Here is an 11,216-nt window from a genome sequence, read left to right on the forward strand (position 1 = left end):
TTATCAAAACAGCCAGATGTTCAAGGGCTGCATTCATCTAATTGATACATAAAATTCTGGCATGGTATATACAAGTTTTCAAGTGTTGTTTTAACGACCTGAACATGCTATCGTGGGTCTTTACACAGTGGTAGAATAACATAAGATAAAAATAAAGAAAAAGAAAAAATAAATAAAAGAAAATCTTCGTTCAAGAAAGGAGTCATTTTCGGGCCCCCCCCCCCCCCCCCCCCCAACCTCCGAAACCACATCTCCATTGCACCAAGTGCAGCCTAACCAGTCCTGAAAGGCAACACCCCAAGAGTAAAGCAGCAGCAGCAGCTCCAATTTCTGAACCCTCATCACTTGAGCTTGAGGGCAAAGTTGCCGAAACATGGCAGATTCTCGTGTTATCTTCAGTAATATATCAGATGGAGAATCTCAAAAGCATGTCGTAAGCAGAGCTACCCACGTCTTTCTACATGCACACACAGGTTCAAGAATGATTATGATTTGCCACATCCTTTAGAATGCCACAGGGTTCAGGCATTTTGGTTGAGACAGGAGGAGGTGGGTTTAGCTCCACGATTCGACTGGCATCACCATAACTACCAATACATATTGTGTCGCCCCGACCGTGCCATGTGCCATCTTGAACGTTATTCATTTCCAGCGTTCGTGATTCCTGCTCCACATTGACAAATACATCAGTGACGATTGAATAATTAGTTTAGGTTGCTTTGACAGCAGTGTGCAGCTAAAAACAAATAAAGGCTTTGATGTGCAAATACTGAGGACGGACCTGAGATAAGGCGCAGCAGGGGCAGATAAGGTGGTAGATGCAGTCATCCAAGGAATTATCTCCTCCCTAAAACATAAATTATTAATCAACATATTAGCTGCTAGGAAAACACCGCCAGATTTTCAATTCAACAATATTACCGAGAAACCTGACAAGATTGCTATAATTTTTAAACCATATATGAATGATGCACATGGAAGCAAAAAATGGTCACCTCAGACATGGTATGAAATGGGACTGAAAATGACATCATTTACGTCAGTTTTACAAGCAATGATAGCAACCTGAGAATGATTGGGAAAGTTTTTTAGGCTTAAATATTTTGTCCTTGAATCTCTCATGACATTCTTTTTCCCTAATTACTTTCTAAACATCTTCTTTCATTTATTTCTCTCTACACATCTTTCACTAATTTAGTAATTTCTCTCTACTTCTCTACAAACACATTTTCTACAACTTATCCATACTTTCTCTCATTAACTTCTCTAAATACACATTTCTCTAACTTCCAATGAATGCACACTCTCTCATTCACAAATAAGAGGATGAAAATTTGAACCTCCAACTTCGTGGAAATGCTTTAACCACTGAGCTATAATCATATTAGCCATATCCGTACACTCTCATTAATCTCTCTTTTCACACACACGATCTATTACACGTCTCTATACACACTATTAATAAACTTTGTCGTATGAATCTCCGTCTACACACTAAATTTCACATACCGGTCTCACTCTGCACACAAGTACTCCTAAGAAACAAAACGACCATCCCGAACATACAATTCAGCAATCGAATATCTATGACTTTTCATTTGCCTACTTATTACTATCAGCTCATCAGTTACACAATCTCATAAAAAAAAGAAGACAATGGAATTAGTTTTGACTTCTAGTCTTAATTAGGTTTTTTTTTTTTTTGCCTATTCAAGCACAACTCATTGATTATCGCACCTATTACCATCCGCACACCGAATCAACTATAACTTTGACTTATTTCTCTTCTACGAGACTAGCATGTTATTCCAAGAGAAGGGACATTAGGATTTGGTCACAAGATCCTTCTAGGGGTTTTTCTCTTGCCATTCTTTCTTTCAGATTTTGTTCTCCTCTTCTCCATCCCTGGTTGCTCCTACTTCTTACACTCTTTGGAAGGTTATAGTTCTAGAGAAGGTTAGAATGTCTGCATGGCAGGTTTTACATGGGAATTAAAATCTCGGATTGCATGGAGAGACACTATTCCTATGCTTCGTTCTCCCAATGGTGCAATCTCTATGGGGCATGAGGAGAACTTAGATAAAATAGGGGTGCTACGCTCAAGTGTACATTTGTGTTCTCTTATTCAAGAAGCACTGTAAAGTTTGTGGTAGACTAGCTTCTCTGTAGTTTTTGTGGAATATTTAGACTACCGAGGAATTATAGAATTTTTAGAAGGGGAGAGATCAGGCGATGAAGTTCGGGAGGTGACTAAGTTTAATGCACCCTTGAAGGAGTTGTTCACTAGGGCTTTTCTAATTATTAGCTTAGTCTTGTTATATTGGATTGGAGTCCTTTTCTATAATTAGGTTGACTCCTTTTTTTCTATTGGGGATATTTGCGTGTGTGTGTGCACCATTGTATTTAGGGCATTTTCTTACCAAAATAATAATAATAAGAAGAAGAAGAAGAATAATAGTAATAATAACAACTTTGATTTAGAAGGGAAGAAAAAAAATGAAACAAACAAATTAAAATTGTTCAGAAAAAGCAAATGAAAACTTCAGCAAACTTGAAATAGAACGTGTTACAATTCCAATAATTATCAAGTAGAAATAGGAAACAGATAATAACAGCAAAAGGCAGATAGAAAAAGACGTCTCACCCTTATATTGAATTTCCTCCTCATCTGCGTGCGGAAGAACCCCAAATATGTAACTGTTGAAATGGTGAAAGCAATTGCCGAATATAAAAAGTAATGGCGTTTTGAAACCAAAAAGGCAATGAAGTTGCACAGGGCACCAAGAACAAGAATTAAATAAACCGTTCCCTGCAATTGTTTGTTCAAAGTTACGGCAAATGGTATATTTTCAAAAGTTTTAAAAAAATGCGGACTATGCATTACGAAAAATTGATGAGCAAATAATACTATAATCTAACTTCTTCCCCTCTCCTTTAAAAGGTTCAAGCAGCCATGAACAGGTTTACCTGCAGAAAACAAGAGCCAAAACCAGCCCTTCCCATATTCTTCCCAAATCTGTGACACGGACAGCTGCATCATGATAAAAGATACTTTAAAAGGAGGAAGAATGATTAATTTGATGTAGAAAGAAAAGTAGTATATATAGCAAATATCCCATTCATAAAAGATTATCGTTTTCAAACTTAGGCAAAACAAAACATACATCCCCTGTTAGATAAGCCACGCAACCAATCACAGATACTGCGAACCCATGAGGAAAAATTGTGCAGAGAAACTATTGATTTGACTTTTTTAGACTCACAAGTTGAAACCTGAGAGACATATTCCAACTAAAAAAGAAAATATCACGGTCAAAACCTTTTTATTTTGCAGAGAAAACTCAACCTAAGAAGAAATCAATTCCTTACCCATACAAACAATCTCCCTACATTCCCTAAAAGGAAAAACAAAAAGAAGAGGGAAAACCCCTTCGCTCGGACGATCATAGAAAAAACAATTTCTGTAGCTCCCAAAAGAAAAAAACCCTAAAAAGCTGAACAGAGAGAAGAAAAGGTGGATTAAGAAGTCTAACCAAGCAGATTCAATAGCGATACGACGGTCATCGTAGCAATCAAGTAGTTCACCTTCCCACATCCTGAAAACCCCACCGAATTCGGGTCCCGTTGCAGCATCTTCAGTAGTCTCCAACTTCGCCCATTTGCCCTGCGTCTGCATCGCCACCGTAGAACACAACATATCGAAATCCAATAATGTAACCCCATCAAGAAGCTTCTCTTCCTCATCTCCAAGAAAGCCATTCCCAACCACCACCCTGTCCTGCTTCTCCAAATCCGCCATTAGAACGCAAAAGTAGAAAGTTAGGGTTTTATTTGGGGATGGCTAAGAAATCTCCAAAAAGAATCCGTGAAGAGGAGCAATATAATTATAGATAGAGCGCGTTACTATTAATTGCAAAATTCGTTTAATCTGTCCGGATGTTGCCTCTTAATCTTTATTATGGTGTTAGAGAAAGAGTGTGAGGATGAATAATTATATTATCCGTTTTTAAAATGGGGTCTAAATTGGCGGGCAATAATGGTGGGACCCAGATGAGGTAACTTTTTTTATATATATATGTTAAAAAAAAAAAAGAACGGTACATGTGTTGCCACGTAAGCAGAATAAAAAAATTAAAAAGATGAATAATTAGTGCTATCTACTCGGCAAAATTAACGCCCCATTCCCCACTTGAATCCGCCGCTGTTAATAGATGCATCAACAGAATATTCACCGTTTTTCCTTTTCCCACCGGATTTTGGTTGAAATTCAAAAAATAAAAACGGTTTTGATTTAAAAATATAATTTCTGGTAAGGTAAAAATTAAATTTCATGAGAGAATTTTAGATAATAATGAAGGAGTCGGCGGCAGCGGGAGACCAACGGGAATGAATGGCGCATGGGAAGGGGAAAAAGGTTGGGGCTGTTTTCTTTTTTCTTTTTTTAATAATTTGGAAATATATATGTGGTTGGAGGAGAGAGGGTGGAAGTCACGTGGGGGGGGCCCATTTTCCAATCATATTAGAAATTTGCTTTATTTGTCTGAGTTGGCATCGGGTTGTGAGTTAGGTCAGCTTCTTATCCATATTCCCAACTATTTTTCGTGTTTTTGGTGCATAGCTGGATCTGCATATTCCAAAATTCACGGGATTATTTTTTTCTTTTTAGGTCAAACGAGCTGAGTGACTCAGATTTTAACCGTTATATTCCAAAAGAAATTATGTCAATATGAGTTTGATTCGGTGGTTAGTATCATCTTCCTCTTTATTATAGAAACTCTCTACTTTTAATTTTAGAAATTTGTAAAAGATAAATTCCAAAACTAACATGTTTTTTTGAAAGCTGTAAAAATATTTTTTCTCAATCTATCTTCAATGAGATCAACTACCGAGAATTAGTTAAAAATATCAAATTTTTTTTTTTAGGCCTTTTCAGTCCATCTTAATTGAGTACACACTTTTTTTTTTTTAATCTTCCCAAATCTTATATACTATTTTCAATTTTTTTTCCAAATTCGACTATATTTATTAAATATTATATCAAATTATTACTTAATTTTTCAAATCTTTAGCATAATTTATGTTTTCACACTTTTATGAAATTTCAAAATTCCAAATGCATTTTTCAATTTCAAATTAGATTTTTCAAATTGATTCAACATTTTTAAATTTTGGGAAACATCAATCTTTTCAAAAAATTGGTTAAGATTTGGGATATATATAGAATCTTAGTGTTAATCCTGCTCAAGATTCCACCGAGAAAGCTTGAATATATGAATTTCAGTTAACTATTCCCGAGATTTTATTGAGAAAACTCAAATATATAGAATAACGGTGCTATTTTGCTCGAGATTAGCACCGAGATGTAATCTTGGTGTATAATCTGGTGAGATGTACCGAGAAAGCCTCAAACAATCAATAAGTTGGAAAATCTTGATTTCTTGTGGTCGATCTCATCCGAGATAGACGGAGAAAAATTATTTTTACAAGTTTTAAAAAAATATGATAGTTTTGTAAGGTCAAAACTTAAACGAATTATTTCTAAAAAAATTTCTTTGATTTTGGTTTAATATGACTCATGAAATTTTTTTTAAAAAAATGTTCATTTTGGTGCTTGTATTTTCAACTTTAATCTATTTTTATTAATAATTGTTTCAAAAGGCTTATTTTCTTCTTATTCTTTGAACTTTGATTCATTTTGTTCATTGTATTTCTAGAAAGTGTCTATTTTTGTTATTTATAAAATGAATAAAATTTTATATTTTTATATAAAAAGGGAAAAAAAAATATGTACATTCCCTTTTTGTGCTTATAACTTTGGATGATTCTTATTTTGTCTTCCGTCACTACTATTCGGATCGAGATGGTTACATGTAAAATAGTGTATCCTCTTTTTTATGTATAGGTTTGATCTAAGTCATAAATATAGAACATCATGATCTAACCGTAAAAACATGTTTGAATTAACAATCACATTCTTTTCTAACTATAAAACTATTTGGGTCGAAGTGGAATATATTTTTGTGTATGAATGTGATGTAAACCATAAATATAAAAAATAAAATGTAATAGTGGATATATATGAATGAACGATCAATCACATATTTTGCCTTTTAAAATTTCATAAATTTATTTTATTTTTCTTTTCGAATAGTTTCAATTATTCAGGTCAAACAATATAAAAAACTATTTAAACTACAAATTTCATGTCACACATGTTGTGAGCTAATAAAAATAAAATTGTCACATTTTTAAAGTACAAAGACAAAAATTGATATTTTGAAATTATATGGACTAAAATGTTAAGTGTAGGAATTAAAATGAACATTTTAAAATTATAAATAACAAAAATGAACTAAAATAGAAAGTACATAAATTAAGTAGTAATTATATCGATGTAATTGCTAATATGAGTATAAGTGACAATAATTAGTCGGTACTTTTTTCTTGAGAAATTTTGTTAACAATATTATATATGATGTCGATGATATATTTTGCGTTGAAATAAATTATAACAACGATGTTTGATCTTCCCTATAATTAAAATGAGTTGTAGTTGACAATGTTACGATGCCTTCTAGATTTTACAATTAACCATCATGGTAATTTTTAATCTTCGTATTAACTTAAAAAACCCTCTAATAGATTTTTGTTTTAAGAAAAATAAAATTCATTAATTCAATAAAACTTTTTAAAGTACAGAGGCCTAGTGAAAACATATATATAAATTCAAGGATAGCTTATATAATATAACGATCTAAGAAAAGAAAAAAGACCATTAAACCGCACTTTGAAAGTTTAGCCAGTAAACTTATAACCAAAACGATATAACGATAGTCTACAAAAAATAATAATAACAGTAATAATAATTACTCTGAGTGGATTAAGGGGCCAAGGATCAATCCCTTTAGAAAATTGAAACAAATGATCAAGGAGTGTTGTGATCAAATCCTACTGCTTTTTTCACAATGTCCAATAAGGCCTTAGTAGAATCTAGAAACCATAATACATATTTGAGAGTGGGAAGCCTTATTTATTATTTTTTTTTTGAAAAAAAAAACACCTCAAATTAGAGAGTGATGAACCATATATTTGCTAGTTAGTTAAATAAGATTAATTACAACAATTACAAGTATTGAAGTCTTTGTAGTGTTTTGTAACTCTTGTTTGGTAAAAAAAAATGTGTTTTTTATATTAAGAATAATAATAACAATGTTGCAAGAATGTTTAAAAAGTTTTTTAAAATTAGGTCCATGGACAATATTGATTGATTTTACAAGAATGTCAAACATTTTAAGTCGAGCCCAATATCACTAATGAGCTGAATAGAAAATATCGAAAATACCTTCACTTATTTGAATAAAATCATGCTCCTCCTCAATGCAATTTTAGGGTTTCATTTCCTACGATTTCTTCTTATTCTCTTCAACGTCGGGACCATCATCTTTCACTCCAGTTCTTCAACACCATTTTCACGTCGATTAGCTGATTCCTTACCCACAAAAATATTATTCTTCTCTTGGAACTGTTGTTTTTGCTTCACCTAAGAGAGAAGAATGAGGTAAGAATATATTTAGGAAGATTGCTTTAAGGATTTCAATTTTTCCCTCAGATCTCATCTCGCGTCTCACTCTCCGTCTCAGACTCTTCATTACCGTGAGCCATCTCGTGAAATTATTTCACGAGACAAAAGACAAAATGTGAAACTTGAACTTGGGACCCTCAAGTGAAACATTTTTATCTTGAAAACAAACCACTTATATGCAGTTCGATTCTGTTTAGTTTGATTTTAGAAAAAAAAAAACACTTTCTAAAATTTGCGATTCGGTTTGATTTGAGCCCTAAACCGAACCAAATCAAACCGTGAACACCCATATTCCTTGTCACATAGTTTGTTGCTTGTGATATTGTTATTTGACTGCAATTTGATTACAATTTGATTACATTCTAATATAAATGTATTCAATCCATATAGTAAAAACAAATGTCAAACAACTCAAAAATCAAAATGCAATATGACAATAACAATGTCATTTATATACTAAAAACAACTCCAAAATCCATATACTAAAAAACTTTAAATTCTTCCAAATATGTTTCATACAAACACAATTTCGAGCTGATGGAAACACATTTAAAACAACTATGCTTATATGCCTATCAAAAACAATAACTAATCCATCTCGATCCCCAAAAAAAACTTTTAACTTCTCAAAAAACCAGTTCCAAGAGGCGTTATTTTCTGAATCTAATATGCTGAAAGCAATAGGAAAAGTTTGGCTATTACGATCCATCGTGGAGGCAGTCAATAATGTTTCAGCATATTTACCCTTAAAAAATGTCCCATCAACAGAAATATTCGGTCTATAATATCTCCAACCTTCAATTGATGACCCTATAGCCATGAATTAATATTTAAAATGTCCATTTAAATCCAATTCATATTCAGTAAATGACCCTACAAAAAAATCAGGAGAAAAAGAAATAACTTATTATAAATGTATGTGCAATTTATTAACTAATTACTAACTGATTACTATCAATAATAGGTATATGAGTAAACTAATTACCAACTTATAAGTATAAAATCAATCAAAGACATACAAAATAAGTGAAAAAACAAAGATATACAAAATAAGTGAAAAAACAAACCTAGATTCATTTCTTTTAACTTTAAAAAGAACTTAGGAATCAAAGCATAAGAATCATCAGCATATACAATATCAGTTTTGGTAATCAAATCAAATATTAATCAAATAGCCATCACTTGATAATAAAATAAAAATCACAGAGTATTTAATATCTGACAATTAGATTGTAATCAGATGTGTATCAAATAGAGATCAGGTAGCAAATAGATGACAATTAGATATAAATCATCTCAGTGAAATAGAATTTAGAAACATTGAAATGGAAAGAGAACACAAAACAATCAAAGCACTTAGAAGAATAAGAACACAAACTGAAAGACAAAATCTATAAATAGAAAAATTGAACACAAACTACAAATAATCTTCAACCAAGAATGAAATTTAAAAAAATAATCAAATAAACTATCTAGTCTAGAAAAGATATATCAAACATAAACTGAACATAAAACCGAACGAAAATTGATGATGAAAACAAGAAAAATCAAATTACAAGTGAGAATGAACTTCAAAGAAATAATCAAACAAACTTTCATCTCAAACAAATAAAGGAAACACAAACCATGAACAAACATTCCTGCAACTGCCCCAAATCTAAACAACTCAAAGACTTACTTCAAAATTGAAATTGTTAACCTACGATCGTGAATAAGAAGGAAAGGACAAACTTCGAGCCAAACAATCAAACACAAGTTGTGAACAAACCGTAAAACAAAGAGATTTGTTTCCAGAACTCTCCAATTGATGCAACCGAAATCAAAAGAAATCTTCAACAATGAATGACACAACGAAGAAAACTAATGAATCAACATAATCTTGAAGGTGATTTTGAGAAAAATGACGAAATCGAGGGAGAAACGTTGAAGGAAAGAAGAGGGAGTCGCGTAAGGAAAAAAAAGTTGGAGAAGATGAAATCACTGAAGCCAAATTGTGAATCACATTTTAACGAGGGCAATTTTGGAATATGGAAAAAATCAAATATAATATATCTAGAAATGTGATTTCCCTTTTTAAGATTTTCACGTATTGATAATATTTTAAAAGTTAATGACATAAATAGTAAAATATAATATTAATTTGACACGTTGATAACAATTAATATTTATGATTATAATTTAATTTTTAACCAACGAGGTTGAGTTCTTAATTTATACCAATCTGATAACCATTTAGGCTATATTTGGTAACTATTTTATTTTTTATTTTTGTTTTTGAAAATTAAACCTATAGATACTATCTACTTCCAAATTTATTCATTTGTTATATACTTTTAAATTTTGAGAACCAAACAACATTAGTTTTCAAAAAGTTATTTTTGTTTGGCTAAGAATTGAACCATTGTACTTCAGAAATTTACACATCATGGTAAAAAAATATGGATGATATAGGCTTAATTTTAAAAAATAAAAACAAAAAACAAAATTGTTACAAAATAGGACGTTAGTTTTTTGTTTTTATTTTTAAAATTAAGTTTATTTCATCCACATTTCTTACAATAGTTGTAGTTTTTTGTTTTTGTTTTTAAAATTAAGCAGGCACAATTTCTTACATTAGTTTACAATTTTTTTGAAGTATAATAGTTGAATTCTTAATCAAATTCTAAAAACAAAAACAACTTTTTAAAAATTATTTTTTTTAGTTTTCAAATTTTGATTTTATTTTTTAAATAATTGATAAAAAGTAATAACAAATGAAAAAATTTGAAGATGAAAATAGTTTTTATAGGCTTAATTAAAAAAAAAACTAAAAATAAAATAGTTACCCGAGGTTAGAATTTTGGAAAATTGTGTGGGTGGAAACTTTCTTAAACCCAAAAAAGAACAAAACCGAATCAAGGGTTATGGTTCCAACTTGGTTCGGTTTTAAACTGAGATTTGTAAAGTGACAGCAACGCGATACATTGGGGCTTGGGCTTTGGGCTTTTCGGGTTGCGGCCCTTTTAAGAGAGCGGATTAAAACCAGGAGTAAGGCAAAGTAGAGATCAAAATTTCAAAATTGTTCATATGTAATGAATTAAAAAGAAAAATTAACGTCCTTTGTATTTGTATCAACAGTAAGGATACTCTACAGCATGCAAGCAACAATGCAAGCACTTTGTATTTGTATTTACAATGGACAGTAATTTCTTATACATATAGAACATTGAATTTCTAATCTATATAGTGAAATATATTGCAAATTATCATTGAGTCAATCTCACTGTAACATCAATAATTTTTTTTAATGAAATATTTATTTTAGATTATATTCATATTTCATGACTCATGCATAATCATACACAAAATCCTAACCATAATAATTAAATCCAGATACATAAAATCAAACTCAATTTCAATTAGTATGAATAAGTGGAATTGTACTAAGGAAAAAAAAAGTCTAATTATTGGGCGTGAATAGAAAATTAACAACGTAGAGTTCAAAATTTCCATATTACATTTGTTGAACCGTACTTATACTAAATGGAATTATTGGAGGACCCATAATTAGAAGGATAAATTTACATAATCATATTTATGAGAGAGATTATTAATTTACACGGGGATTATAATTTATAGTGAAGGATTAGGATTT

At 31.3% G+C, this 11,216-nt stretch overlaps 1 protein-coding gene across 1 annotated transcript; it reads right to left on the minus strand.

The window, feature by feature from the left end:
• On the minus strand, positions 1 to 3,966 carry LOC120074577 (PLAC8 family protein). The gene is made up of 5 exons (XM_039027735.2): positions 3,534 to 3,966; positions 2,968 to 3,031; positions 2,645 to 2,809; positions 782 to 847; positions 1 to 664 (listed from the first exon to the last, which is right to left on the minus strand). The coding sequence occupies exons 1-5, from the start codon at positions 3,797 to 3,799 to the stop codon at positions 476 to 478; spliced, it is 750 nt and encodes a 249-aa protein (XP_038883663.1). The 5' UTR covers positions 3,800 to 3,966; the 3' UTR covers positions 1 to 475.
• Positions 3,967 to 11,216: the final 7,250 nt, after the last annotated feature.

Source organism: Benincasa hispida, chromosome 3 (assembly GCF_027475165.1).
Source record: "Benincasa hispida cultivar pf3 chromosome 3, pf3_genome.v1.1, whole genome shotgun sequence".
In the NCBI taxonomy this organism is placed as follows: Eukaryota; Viridiplantae; Streptophyta; class Magnoliopsida; order Cucurbitales; family Cucurbitaceae; genus Benincasa; species Benincasa hispida.